A 15,520-nucleotide genomic window follows, 5' to 3' on the forward strand; every position below is an offset into this window, starting at 1 on the left:
GCATGCCATATCGCGTTCCCAAACGACGAGCAATGCTCGTCTTTCGAAAGTCTGTTCTTTAGTCTGCTATCGGAATCGGGCGTCAATCGGAATTTTAAAAATGCCTAAATGCCTAATTGTTGTATTGAGCTGTAGAAATTCGAATAGAAACGTTGGCCTAGATAATGGACACGTTTCTTATCATCGGTACGTGACAGTAAGTAGGAAAAAAGTGACACGCTCGTTTTCATACAAATGGAGGGACATTCGGTATCTATCTTGATCTATGTCTATGGTAGAAACGGTAGAAACGGTAGAATCAAGCAAGAGAAGGTGTGAAAGTGTGGCAGCGAGAATTTTTAGATAAGTAAGTTCCGAACCCAAACAGAAATTAATTCTTCATTAGCCTTCGTAGTCTGATTGCCGGTCTGTCCAAGAAATTTTGTTAGTTTTTACGTTTAAAATACTTAAATGATACTTACCTACTGAATATGAAGTCATAATAATTTACTGTGTTTTCTATGTAATATGTTATATGAGGTACTCTATCTACTAAATTGACAGAAAATTATCATATTTAGGGCCTGATGAATAGGCTATCCAACAATTAACTTGACAGATCAAGTATGGAGAATCTGTCAAAAAAGTTGTGAATAGCCTATTCGGCACTTTATCAGAAAGTGGTGAAACAGGCCCTTAATAGCCAAACGGTCATTGATCATTTGACCTCAATTGAAAAATTAATGTAATCTTAATAACATTATAAACTTGCTTATTTTAATGGGCTAATGACCAACCAGTCACAACTCACCAATCACAACGCATTTCAGTGAGTAATTGACAGTGCCGGTTTTAGTACTACCAGCACCCTGGGCGAGATTTCTGCGCCTGAGGCGCCCCATTGTATTCGGCGCCTTGGGCGGTCACCTAGCGTCGCCCCAAATGCCGCTACTGGTAGTTGGTAATGTTAATCTCCCTAATTAAAGTGTGCTTTACATAGTAATGAGTAATGACTAATATTCGAAAGTCAGAACTAGAGGGGAACAACCTCAGAAAGAATAAAAATATTTTTTTTTACAAAATATGATAATATTATGACAACTTTAAATAGCGAAATAGATTGTTTAACAAATCTTGGGACAATTCTTATTATCTGCACAAATGATGACGATAATAATATTAACAAATTATCGTTGGAATGTGCCGCATTGGTGCATGGTCACCTTAGTGGTAACTGTGGTCGACGAGTGCGATGTGCCGTCGTTACAGTACTGACAACCTCCGACGAGGTGCGACCTACTTACCACCAAGGTCGGGCTTCATCATCACAACCACAAATCATCCATTGTCTTCATACTCCATATCTGCATCATACGTTGTTCTTGAAAAACGTGCATTATCCATACGTTTTACAATTCCCTAATAAAATGTACTGAAACGGAATATCGTCACTGCACTACAGTACCAGTATGTATCAAAGTATTGTCTGGCACCACACTACTGCTAATCAGTTAGTTACAAGTGGCATACTTATACAGCTGTGCCTATGTGTGCTTAAAGTGATCGAAAAATAATGCGATTCATAAAGGAGTTTTGATATATTGACAAAATTACATGGTAAGTATTAAACCTGCGTAATTTATTTTTATTTTTAGAAGTTACAACAAAATAATATGTCAAACGCCCGCAACTCCGTTGCGCCAAAAAACGTGTATCGCGCGGGAACTGTACATTAGAGAGATAAAAAGTATCCTATGTCCTTTCCCGGGACTGAAAGTATCTCCATACTAAATTTTAGGAAAATCGGTTCAGCGGTTTGGGCGTGAAGAGGTAACAGACAGACAGACAGACAGATAGACAGACACACTTTCGCATTTATAATATTAGTATGGAAGTATGAATAAATAACAGGCCAAGTGCGAGACAAATTCGTGTATAATAATATTACTAGCTATTTGACCGAGCTTTGCTCGGTAATCGATAAAACACGAATAATATATATAAAGATATAAGATATTTTTCCGCACTACCTTACCTTTAACATTATTAAAAAGTCAATTAATATTAACACTTTATAAACTTTAAAAAACTTGTTTTAATCCTGAATGTTACAATTACAGGATAATGAAAACGTTGAATAACCAGGAAGGATAGAGGATAATGTTACGAAGTACTAAATATAATTCAAATTATTTAATGCAAATATGAAATACAAATTAAGGAAAAAATATTATAAATATGAGAACGTAAACTTGCCAAACACATCATGGAGAGTTTCAACGAAAACCATGCTTGTAGCTCTCCTTGGGCTAAGTTGTTTCGTCACTGGGTACTTCTACCCACGCTGCGCTCCCTCAGACCTCGTCCCTAAACTTGAGAAACCACAAAAATCTGATAACTATGTAAAAAATATGGGATTGATTAAAAAATTACATAAGGAACTAAACGTAAAATACATTCTACTCTGGACACCTCAAAACTACGCGCCATTTTATTTCTTCAAGGAGGGCAACAGAATATTTATCGAGAACAAATGCGCTTGGACGTCGTGCTACGTGACCGCCAATAGAAATCTGCTCGGCGAGGATGTAAGCAAATTCCATGCGATCGCTTTCAATGGCCGGAGCAATAACATTGATCCCCCGAAGGCCAGGTTGCCGCGACAGAAGTACGTCTTCTTCAACATGGAGTCGGCGGACAACTATCCAGTTTGCAGCAGCAGATGGGACGGTTTCTTCAACTGGACGGCGACGTACAGACTCGACTCGGACATCCCCTTCCCTTATATCCAAATCAGGAACCAAAAAGGAGAGGTGGTTGGACCGAAACCAAACATGAAGTGGCAGGACGCCGAATCCGATGCAGGATACGATTTCAGACAGAACAAAACGAAGGCCGTCGCTTGGTTCGTCTCCAATTGCAAAAGCAGGAGTGATCGTAGACGGGTAGCTGCTGATTTGGCGGAGGCTTTAAAGATGTATGGATTGACGGTGGACATCTACGGGTCGTGTGGGGATCACACGTGTCCGAGGTTCGACGAGAAGTATGATTGTGGCAATGTTCTGAAAAGGGAGTACTTCTTTTACCTATCGTTTGAGAACTCGTTCTCGGAGGACTACGTGACGGAGAAGCTGCTGACGGCGCTGCAGCACGACGTGGTGCCGATCGTGCTGGGCGGCGCTGATTACAGTCAGTAAGTATATTGTATGAGGATGTTGGAGAGGGACTACTTCTTTTACCTTTCGTTTGAGAACTCGTTCTCGGAGGACTACGTGACGGAGAAGCTGCTGACGGCGCTGCAGCACGACGTGGTGCCGATCGTGCTGGGCGGCGCTGATTACAGTCGGTAAGTATATTATATGAGGATCTTGGAGAGGGACTACTTCTTTTACCTGTCGTTTGAGAACTCGTTCTCGGAGGACTACGTGACAGAGAAGCTGCTGACGGCGCTGCAGCACGACGTGGTGCCGATCGTGCTCGGCGGCGCTGAAGCGTAAGATTTGTGTTATTCCTTACAGCCTATCCTACCCATATAGAATTTTTTTTTTACGAATAATACAATCGTTTTGATGGAAATGATATTTGTATTAACTCTATGGACGGGTATTTTCCATTATAAGGATATCCTTTACATCTATCAAATATTTATTATTCTAAGCCTATCTATCACATGACTCATGTGGTATTGTCACTAACGTCATCGAAATTCTCCATTGCAGGTTCCTGCCACCGGGGTCCTATTTGAACGCAGGGAACACAAGTTCGGAAGATTTGGCGTCTGCTATAGACAGACTGATACGGTCCCCGAGCGAATACAACAAGTTCTTCAGATGGAAGACCCTGTATCGGTACCGGGACCCGTCCACCACTGACAGCGTGTGCGCGATGTGTGCTGCCCTCCACAATCACACGCTCCTCACACACCGCACCAGCTACACCAACTTTAGACAATGGTGGAACCCCGACTTCAAGAGACGATGCGCAGAGAGCAATTGGTTTGGTTTTAGATGGGGTTAGAAATCAATGTCATAAAATGGCTACCAAAGGTACGAACAGATCATAGTCGCCCGCAATAAAAGCTACCTATAAGCTAAGTACTTACAATATACGGTTTTGCTCGATAGTTTTACTCCGAATCGAAGGAAATGACATATTTGACATATTTAATTCCATCGAGCCGGCTCGAAGCGAGCCTTCGAGCTGTCAGTTTTGCGGTCCACACGGTGGTTATTGCTCGATTTGGAGTAAAACTATCGAGCAAAACCGTATGTGAGTACAAGTAGCATAAGAATATTTTTTGAAGAATATACATTACTTTGCCTTTTACGTAAACAGTTCCTGATACCTACTTGTAGTTGTACTATTATCTGTTCTGTGGTAGTAGCTACTGAGTAATTGCTGCGTAAAGTGCCGCATAACAATTGAAAATCTATTGTGTCTGCGATACCCACGATGGAGGTGTTAAATAACATGTTGACTGTGGTGGTGATAACTGGTTGTTTTAACACATCTATATTGTAACGTGAACTGGAAACCAGTGTTACAAAACATACACGATGTGGGCGCATATTTATGTAATAATTCTGTTATGTAACTAGGTACATAGTACATTACAGTTATGTTAGAAAATTGTTAGAAAACTTTTATTCCAGAAAACTTATTGAAAAACTTTTTGGTAGGTCTACTACACTTTTTTCAGAACCATAATATATTTTATTTCAGAAAAGTACATTCTTATTCTAGTCATGATCATATTCATGTCATCAGGACAAAATGATCAAAGGTCAGTATTTAAAAAGTGAATAACAATAATTAGTAATCAATTAGCAAAAAATTTTACTAAAAAAATTGATTACTTTATATTATCCAAAAAAGTTCGCTTTTTTAGCCAAAGGGTAAAAACGGGATACGGGATACTTATTACTGAGACTTCGTTGTCTGTCCGTCTGTCTGTCCGTTCGTCTGTCTGTCTGACTCCAGGCTGTATCTCAAGAATCGCTATAACTAGACTCCTGACACAGATTATGTTACATATCTGTGGCCGCTTTTTTTAATGAAATAAAACGGGCAAACGAGTGAACGGGTCACCTGATGGAAAGCAACATCCGTCGCCCATGGACACTCGCAGCATCAGAAGAGCTGCAGGTGCGTTGTCGGCCTTTTAAGAGGGAATAGGGTAATAGGGGAGGGTAGGGAAGGGGAGGGTAGGGGAGGGTAGGGAAGGAAATAGGAGAGGGTAGGGAAGGGAAAAGGGTAGTTGATTGGGCCTCCGGTAACCTCACTCACTCGGCGAAACACAGCGCAAGCGCTGTTTCACGCCGGTTTTCTGTGAGCCCGTGGTATTTCTCCGGTAGAGCCGGCCCATTCGTACCGGCTCCGATACAACAAGCGTGATTTTTTGGTCTTTTTTGCTCGATGTCAATCTCACATCAATAATGGCAACATACCTGTTGCCATTATTGATGTGATTTGGATTTGGAGATGGCATTTGAAATACTCACAAAATTCTTAATTATATTTGTGCTATAATAATAATTTATTAATAAAATTAAATATAATAATTAATATTTAAGGGTCTCTCATATAAAAAAAAACTAAATTTTTGGCCTGCATTTGCTCTATAACGCGAACCCTTTGTGCACGAGTCCGACTCGCACTTGACCAATTATTACTCGCAATTGAAAAATGATCTCATTTCGTCGGGGAAAACCGATAAGCATTATGAATAACCGTTTAGTCAGACTGGAAGTTGATAATGACACATGTGTACCGCAAGAGCCAAGTAAAACTATATCGCACCACTGAACGACAAGATTTAATATATGTACTTAAAAAAGAAATAAAAAGAATAATGCTTTATTTCAGGCAATAAAATACAGCCCATAATATGAATTATTAGTAGAATAATAGTAATAATTTTTCCTTAACTTATGTTATTATGTATTGCAAGTATGAATGTTGAATTATTAGTTTGTATTTGCATATCTCTGGAACTACAAGTCCGATTTAAGTAATAATTCTTTTTTTTTTTTGTCGTACTAGGTAGGTATGCCTAGTTTAAAAAAGCAGTACTATCTGTGGTACTATAATTATGTATTTCCTATGTTCAACTTAGGAAATACTGCAAGTTTTACAAAAATCGGTAATTTGAGATAAAGAACTATGTACTTATGGAAGCGTAGTGCCTCACTGATGGCGAGGCTTCGGGACAGCACCAACAGCATCCTGAGGACGTTTGCGGACAGGTGGGACTCTGCACTGCTTGGGCACTGGATTAGACTTCATGCGCCTGTAGCAAGGTGCATGCTCGTCACATAATGTAGTAACGAGCAATTAAGTTTAAACAAAATTAACTATACATCAGCGTCTGAACAAATGGGTCAAATCAAAAGTGTACTAACATGTAGGTATAATATTATAATTATAATATTATACCTACATGTTAGTACACTTTTGATTTGACCCATTTGTTCAGACGCTGATGTATGTAGACTGGGCAGTTCTAGAAAATATATTAGTTACATACATTATACATACGAGTCGAATTTGATAACATCCTTTTTTACTTCGGTAGACGTAGGTACGTTGTAGCTATAATATTTTAGTAATTTGTGATAGAGATAGGTAAACAACAAAATGCAAAGTAACGACTTTGTCACTAATTGTTTAGAGTAGAAAATAGAAATGGAGTAGAAGTGACGGAAGTTGGAACCGATGTTTTTGGAGTTGGTAAACAAAGGTAGTTCACCCCCCGCGGTGACGTCACGTGACCTTGGCGAATGGCGGCAGCCGGCAGTTGCCCCATAATGAGTTGCCCGGCGGCCGCGCGCATGCGTACTCGCGCCGACAGCGTCAGTCGACGCAAAAACGCCACACAAAATGCGATAAACATATTTTTTCGGTTTTTCTCCAATAATCTACACAACACGGTGCTAAACGTTTATTGTACAGAAATATATTTCACATTTAAACATTATAAAATGCTTACGAAAGTGGAATTGCAGTTTTGATACGCGGGTAAAGAATTCTGTGATTATTATGGTTCGTTTTCTCGATCCCTGTGCGCATGTGGTAACCCGGAAATTTAAGGAGTTTTGTGAATGAGCGGGATTTGTGCAAGGTGTGGGCTTCCTGTATTTGGTTGGCTTATATGTTAGATGTGCGTAACAACAGGTGCGTGAAGATCCACACTTAAATTGAAGACTTTAGCAGACCATAATATTTTAATTTGTAGGTTCTGCAACACCGCACAATAGTTGCAGTTATACATATATAATATAGCATATTTGATATTATAACCAATAACCGGCCAAGTGCGAATCGGACTCGCGCACGAAGGGTTTCGTACCGATTTAGAGCGACGTACCGTTTTTTGTATGGGAGCCCCCCTTAAATTTTTATTTTATTAATAATATCTAATTATTAATTATTAAAGTAAGTACACATAATTTATTTTTTTTAAATTTTAAGTTTTATATATAGGGTTCTGTAATCAACAAAACTTGGTTGACTACAGGTTACTGAACCCTAAAACGGAACTCTAACAAGCTGATTTTTTGTATATCGATAGGTTAATAATTACAAACAAAAGTCACATAAACATACTTACATAATATTTAAATAATAATTATTTTGGTCTGTATTCTGCATGCATGCGACAGCAGCAGTAAAATAGTCGGCACTGTATCCACCTTTCTGGTTCCACTATGAAAGACCATGTACTGACTCCTTTTACTATTATAAATCAGCCCATGCGCCGCTGCGTAACGCTGACAAATATCAAGTAGCTTTTTAAGACCACAGACTGAGGCACTCAGCAAGACCATGTCATCCGCATAATTTATGTTATTAAAACATACTCCATCAACATGGCAACCAACATGCTGCTTGCTGAGCTCCTCAATCAGTCCGTTTATGTAGAGGTTAAATAGGACAGGTGAGCTTAACCCGCCCTGTCTCATGCCACATTCTAGCTTATAGGGATCTGACATCACACCAGCCCATCAACAATGTTAATTTGATTATCATACCAATATTTAAAAGTATTAACCAGCTCATGTGGTATACTCGACTTTCTCATCTTCTTCTAAAGGATGTCATAAGACACAAGATCAAATGCCTTCGAAAGGTCGAGGAAGCAGGCATAGACGGGCGTTTTTCTTGTATTATAATACTTAACAGCACTCATAAGACACAAAATTGCGGACTCGGTAGAAAGGCCAGAACGAAAGCCGAACTGCGCATCATGACATCTGATATAACTGTTTAAATGTGTATTAAGAATGCTGTCAAATACTTTTAGAATGATGTTGCTAGCGAGATAGGCCTGTAATTAGAAATGTCTGACAGGCTTTTCGTTTTATTTTTCGTGACTGGAACCACAACAGTTTTCATCATGTCGCGAGGTAAGTAAGAATGCGATATACAGAGACTATACAGCAAGGCCAACACTCTTGATATATGAGGGCCAGCATGTTGTAGGTGTTCCATGCTTAATCCATCGTGTCCGGGGGATTTTCCCTTAGATATCGATTTCATTGCCCTCACTACATCCAGAAATTACTGAAATCTTTCTGACAGTGCTTAGTTGCTAAGGTATCCAGTTTTATTTGTTCTTGGTGTTTTTGACACCATTTTAAACGTGACTTAAATATTTTTCTCGACTCACACATCTTAGTATATATATCACCAGTAGTCGGACGACCGCATAAAATCCATTCTCGAAAAGCCGCCCTGGCCTCCCCGTGGCTATCACTAACATGTTTATTCCAGCCCATGATATTTCGCTTTACCTTACGCTTGCCCCGTCCATGACTGCCCCCCCGCCCCTCCATGGAGGCTTGTGATAAGGCTAGCACGATATCTGAATATATTTTATCAATTACACGCATATGACTGGTATTTTTACATGTATAATCAGCACACTTCACACAAACCTCAGGAAAATCTATGTGCCGAAGGCGCTTTTGACATTCATATTGATATGACAAAATTTGATCATCAGACCCCATACTACTTTATTGTGATAACAAGCGTCATCCATATTTGTAACAGATGCTAGACATGTTATATTACATTCACAAACGATAGGAAAATGATCCGACCACTGTAAGTCATACTTTACATACACATTAAATACAGAGCTCTGGGCACTTAATGATACTACACAATGATCCAGCCAACGCTTTGACCCGCTGGCTATATCTATATAAGTAAAATTATTTTCTAAATTATTATTTATGTTTAACATTTCTGAATCAATAATTAACCAATTAGAGTCATTGCAAATACTTGTCAATTCATTATAAAACAATGTTCCCGGGTGGGCATTAAAATCCCCCATAATATAAATAGGTTCGTTACAATATTCATTATTAATAGCACTTACGGTTCCCATGCAGTCTGTGAACACTGGAAGGTTATCCGTTTTATTTACTGGCATGTAAACACACACGACAATAAAAGGCCTCGACGCCGACACAACACCGATCGCACACACTCGCGGATTGTTGCAATCAATTTCTGTCACATTTGGAAACACATTATTATTCCATAAGAGCCCTGTTCCACCGTAAGGCCTTCCACGTAACAGCCCTCCCTCTGTGTCTACAGCAGATGTTCCAACATAGCTGAATTTAGTTAGAAATCGATTATATGTTAGAAGAATCTAACATATAATCGTTTTCTCTAAGTTCGGCATTTAAATCTATATATAATATATTGTGTCACAAGTCACAGTCGTCTGGTTGAATCTGCTATTTAATTGAATGAGTGAATTCATTGAATGAGACCATTTAATTCAATGACTAAAGGCCAACTCGTCAAGCCGTTGTTGACCGTAACGTTAAACGTTTAAGGCCATTCAATAAATTCGCTAGTAAATCAAATAGCAGATTCCATCAGACCACTGCGACAATATATTATGCATAGCCACGCCAGTGTATTGGCTTCATGGTCAAGAGTCTAGACTCTAGATTCTAAAGTCTAAGGATTGGCTCTCAAGTAAGAGAGGTCTTGGGTGTAGCACCTCCATCGTTGGTATCGCATACACAATAGATTTTCAATTGTTATGCGGCAGCCGGCTGCCGCTTGGGGATTGGTGGGTTAATAGAACAATGTTACAAGCTGTTCACCTGCTGGTCTAATAAGAATGATGATCCAAGCATAAATTAGAGGAAAAACTCTATTCAATAGAGGAAAAACTTAATACAATAGAGTCTATTGTTGGTATTAAGTTTTTAACCTGTAATGATAGTTGTTGTTAAAATAAACTACTTAAGATGCTCCCCCTACGGAGATGCCGTAATTTACCGTTTTTAGAGCCTTATCAATTACTCGTAATTTGAAAGCTACAAAATTATATTTTAATAAAAATACAGCAATAACCTTCAGATGAACGTTCCTTTCATAGTTATTAATTTTCTATTTTTGTTTATTATACTCATGATATCAGCTTCCAAAGTAATACCAATTTATTTAAATTCAAGCATACATTCAGTATCTCCCTAGTATAATTTACAAATTATGTTTATTTGAAACACACGCCAATTATAGATCGACAATTTCATTAACTACTTGCCGTTTTAATTTTTTTAGGTCAATTTTGAACTATGATAAGTAAAAAAAAATAGATTTTTGGTGCGATCTCGGCACCGCGGCAAATGTATGGTCAAGGTCGTTTGCTCAGGGGAAGGCCTTAATAAATTTAAAAAAGTCGGTCCTGCACCAGCTGGTGTTACAGAATATTTGTGCCACTGAGTTAGTAGAGAAACATAATGTCCTTCTGTTCTGTTGCACACACATGGGCACTATAAAAATTATGCTGCGTACTATATCGGCTTCAATGGCAGGTATTACATGCATCAATATTATCATGATTCTATAGTATCACGCGATTCACAAGTGTACTGTGATACTGCGATACTGCGATTCGGCGTATTACATCATCAATATTATGACGGAATCGTGATAATATTGATGCGTGTAATATGCGCCAATGAAATCGGCCACCAAATTCGGTGTGGGACTATTATTATAATGTCCTCCAATTCATCAACGCCTAAAAAAAGTTATTTGAATACGAGTTTAACCATCCTTCGTGGGATCTTGGCAAGGTCATGGCTCGAGCGCCGCGCCGTGAGATAATGAGTAATAAAATTAAAAAATATTATAGCTTGACACTATTTATAATAAAGCAAGTAAGTATTTAAGTTGAAGAAAACCTGCCCAATGCAAGGCAGGCTTTGTGACGTGGGAGAGCCATGCTTCGGCACGAATGGGCCGGCTCGACCGGAGAAATGCCACGGGCTCACAGAAAACCGGCGTGAAACAGCGCTTGCGCTGTGTTTCGCCGAGTGAGTGAGTTTAACGGAGGCCCAATCCCTTTTCCCTTCCCTACCCTCTCCAATTTCCTTCCCTACCCTCCCCTATTACCCTATTCCCTCTTAAAAGGTCGGAAACGCACCTGCAGCTCTTCTGATGCTACTAGTGTCCATGGGCGACGGAAGTTTCCATCAGGTGACCCGTTTATTCGTTTGCCCCTTATTTCATAAAAAAAGAAAAAGACTTCAAGGTCTCCATATAAAAATATAGTAAAAAATAACGTTAGTTGGTTAATATCCTAATATCCAGTGTCCTATAGTATAATAGTTTACGATAAAAATCTGGCCTCGATAAATGTTTAACGATTTCTTTAACTTCGTTTTGAGGAGCAATCGTCTCATTTACATATGTAGTTTATTATTTGATAGTAGCACTCGCTTGGCACGTTGTTATCTTTGAGATTTATTTTACTATGTCTGCGACCTTTTTAAGACATTGCCAAGGAAATGAGATCAGTAGTTTGTCTGGTAGAACTCTTGTTACAGTTATAATATTAGTTAGGAATAACCCTTATTCTTATTTATTTTATATTTCAATTTTAAATACCGGATAACCAGATTAACTTCCTGTTACTTCCTTCCTAATAAATTTCTTAACTGGACTTCCACGATTATTTCAAGTATAAAATAAACCAAATCGGTTCAGCCGTTTTAGGGAGACTAACAAAATTTAAAATTCATTTTTATTTTATATACTTACACTTGTACTTGCTTAAAATTAAAATTTATCAATATTATTATTTAATATCATGCTCCTAAGTTGAGACCCACCAGATCAAGGTCACGGCGAACTGTAGTTTACCAAAAATTCAAACACTATCTCATGATATCGCGTTATGTTTAATTAGGACTTAATTTGTTAGCCTAGTTTGGGGGCTTATTTTATAAATATTTTATCATGAAAACGTCGTAGAAGTTTGTGATAATAGCAAAAACATCCTCAGAAAGTCTCTGCTGATTTGTATATGGTATGGAATATGGAACATCAAAGTTGCACATACAATAAATTACAATTTCTTTTGTTGCAGATAATAAAACGAAGAATTAATTTCTTAAAGAAGTTCTGGAAGAGAACGACGGTCGATCATGACTAGAGGAATATGCTCAGGCACATCACGCTGCGCACGATGTCTGCCCTATCGAGACAAATTGTTAAAATTAAATTTTTCTTTCTACTTACGTGCATCAGCTTGGTCGCTTCTATAGTATGGATTCAATATGTCGAGTACCAAAATAATAATGTCCCCGAAGATCTCATTAAGGAAGCTCTCGATAACGTCGCTAAGGACGTCAGATATACTGCCATTTACAGAAAAATTGACAAGCTACCGAAAGATATGAAATATTTGCTGTTTTGGACGCCAGTGGAGTATGCGCCTTTATATTATTTCAAGGACGGTCAGAGGGCGTTTATAGACAAAAATTGCTCCGACATAAACTGCTATGTTACGAGCGATAGGAATTTATTCAAGGGCGATCTCAGCCGATTCGACGCTATCGGGTTCAACGGACGCACTATGTACGAGAGACGGGATTCCGGGCTAGAACTCCCGAGTTCGCGCTACAGTCACCAGAAGTATATTTACTTTAATCTGGAGTCAGCGGACAACTATCCAATCTGCAACAGCGAGTGGGACGGTTTCTTCAATTGGACGGCGACGTACAGACTCGATTCGGACATCCCTTTTCCTTATATTCAAATAAGGAACCAAGGAGGGGAGGTAGTCGGACCGAAACGAAATATGAAGTGGCAGGAGTACTCCGATTCCGAAGAGTTAATTGATTACAGGCAGAACAAAACGAAGGCCGTCGCTTGGTTCGTTTCGCACTGCAGCAGCAGGAGTGGCCGAAAATTATTTGCAAACCATATTCAAAAGGAATTGAAGAATTATAATTTAAAATTAGATATTTACGGAAGCTGCGGCCCACTCAAATGTCCGAGACACACTGATCATTGTATGAGGATGTTGGAGAGGGATTACTTCTTTTACCTGTCGTTTGAGAACTCGTTCTCGGAGGACTACGTGACGGAGAAGCTGCTGACGGCGCTGCAGCACGACGTGGTGCCGATCGTGCTCGGCGGCGCTGACTACAGTCGGTAAGAGAACTTTTAACTGAGCGGTATGTAAGACATTAGAGAAACCGCGCTGCCTTGGCCTTATATTATTCCAAGAAATAATTAAATCGTTACCTTACTCATAATTATTGTACCGGTAGTGTATGAGGATTAAGGTAGAAAAATATATAAAATGGATAAGAATTTACATAGATTTTTTTTGTTTTTCAAACATCACCTTTTAAATCTATTGTTCAAAGAGCGAAATAACGAGCTATTGATCTTTTAATGAGCAGTGACTGAACGTTGGACACGCCTGAGGGTTAAATAAATGATTTGTTTTTCTACAGAATCATTTATTTAACCCTCGCATACTAATACAAACAAATAATGAGGGACTCTAAGATCTATAAACAACCTTATAATATAGATGTAATGTGTTAACAATGTAAGGTACAATGTATGTTCATTAAAATAAATGTATTAGCAACAGAACAAAAGAATACCGTATTTATGGATCCTACATCCATACTTTTACATCGTTTAGGTTCGTCATGTCCTAAGATCATTATTTAAAACGATATTGATTGATTAACTGAAGCGCTCTATCTCAGGTTTCTACCACCGGGTTCCTATCTGGACGCACTAGAGACTAGTCCTCGCGAATTGGCCGCCAAGATCAACGACATCATGAATTCCCCGAGCGAGTACAACAAGTTCTTCAGATGGAAGACCCTGTACCGGTACCGGGACCCGTCCACCACTGACAGCGTGTGCGCGATGTGTGCTGCCCTCCACAACCACACGCTCCTCACACACCGCACCAGCTACACCAACTTCAAGCACTGGTGGAACCCCTTCTACGTGCAGAGGTGTAAGCCTGTTGACTGAAGCTCCGTCCTTAACAACTGCAGATGTTACACTGTCTAATTTTCGAGCAGCAGTTGCATCTGAGCAAATATATGTTAATTTCTGGTTTGACATTAAAATCGTAACACTTCTATGATAGATATTACTCAATACTTAGACGAGGTAATCTTATTACCAATTAGAACCAAATATACAGGGTGTAATAAAAACAAGTGATAATACTTTAGGGTGTGTACGTGTTCCTTGTAGAGAGTTCACTGTGAAAGTAGCAGCACTGAAAGACCAAATTTTTTTTTCACTTTTGTATGGGGAAACTCGTGAAGCTCGGGCCCTTGCCCATACAAAAGTGAAACATTTTTTCGTCTTTCAGCGCTGCTACTTTCACAGTGAACTCTCTACAAGGAACACGTACACACCCTAAAGTATTATCACTTATTTTTGTTACACACTGTATATTTATTTGACGATTCAGAATGTGTTACGATAGATGTCCACTGGAATTCGGGCCAAACTACGCAACCTAGCAGTACAAACTCAATATGCATATAAACCGGTTGATTCTGATACGGATTACTTGATTATACCTGATAATATTATGTTACTTATTTATATTATGATACTTAGCTGATATTTTTGTTAATTATTATTATTGTATTACGACTTTTTTTATAATAATTCGTGTATAATGTCGTGATTTTACCAAGCAAACGACAGCGTCTTATTTTTTCTCTGTTTTCGTCTTTGAATATTGAGCTGGTAAAGTTGTTATTAAAATTAATAATATTATTAATATTTTAAATATGTTCCAGATTAATAACCAGTATGCAGTACGATTGACTTTTTAAATTTGTTTGTCTTCAACCGACGTCTTCGAGCATTTTGTATTAAAGATTTTTGTTCCTAGGAGTAAAAAGAATTTCAGAACGCACATTCATAATAATTATAGTTGTATCTACTGATGATTCTTAGCTATTTGAGAATGTGTAAACGAAATTGAATGACTGAAAAATATGATTATATTGATATTTGCTGTACTGTTATATGTAAAGCAAGTATTGACATTCACTTATCTACCTTTTATAAGTTTATCTCTTCGGAAATATACATTCGCAAATTATTATTTAAGCAAAAGGAACCAAAGAATTCTATTAGAAGATTAAGGATTTATCAAAACGTTTCTATGAAACACTTTTTTTCCAAATATTCCAATTTAATTTTTTGTTTAGGAATTTAG

At 38.4% G+C, this 15,520-nt stretch overlaps 1 protein-coding gene across 1 annotated transcript; it reads left to right on the plus strand.

Moving 5' to 3' along the window:
• The first annotated feature begins 1,470 nt into the window (after positions 1 to 1,470).
• Positions 1,471 to 14,501, plus strand: LOC121726034. Its single transcript, XM_042113250.1, has 6 exons — positions 1,471 to 1,596; positions 2,100 to 3,172; positions 3,699 to 3,932; positions 5,125 to 5,128; positions 12,587 to 13,458; positions 14,031 to 14,501. The coding sequence occupies exons 2-6, from the start codon at positions 2,184 to 2,186 to the stop codon at positions 14,305 to 14,307; spliced, it is 2,376 nt and encodes a 791-aa protein (XP_041969184.1). The 5' UTR covers positions 1,471 to 1,596; positions 2,100 to 2,183; the 3' UTR covers positions 14,308 to 14,501.
• The last annotated feature ends 1,019 nt before the right edge of the window (positions 14,502 to 15,520 follow it).

The sequence above is a fragment of the Aricia agestis genome, chromosome 4 (assembly GCF_905147365.1).
Source record: "Aricia agestis chromosome 4, ilAriAges1.1, whole genome shotgun sequence".
Lineage (NCBI taxonomy): Eukaryota > Metazoa > Arthropoda > Insecta > Lepidoptera > Lycaenidae > Aricia > Aricia agestis.

Bases quoted from the DNA above. Each gene is read 5' to 3' on its own strand.
- LOC121726034 (XM_042113250.1), top strand. From the start codon at position 2,184: ATGAAATACAAATTAAGGAAAAAATATTATAAATATGAGAACGTAAAC. The intron at 3,173-3,698 runs GTAAGTATATTG...TCTCCATTGCAG, and splicing joins GGCGGCGCTGATTACAGTCA to GTTCCTGCCACCGGGGTCCT. The intron at 13,459-14,030 runs GTAAGAGAACTT...GCTCTATCTCAG, and splicing joins GGCGGCGCTGACTACAGTCG to GTTTCTACCACCGGGTTCCT.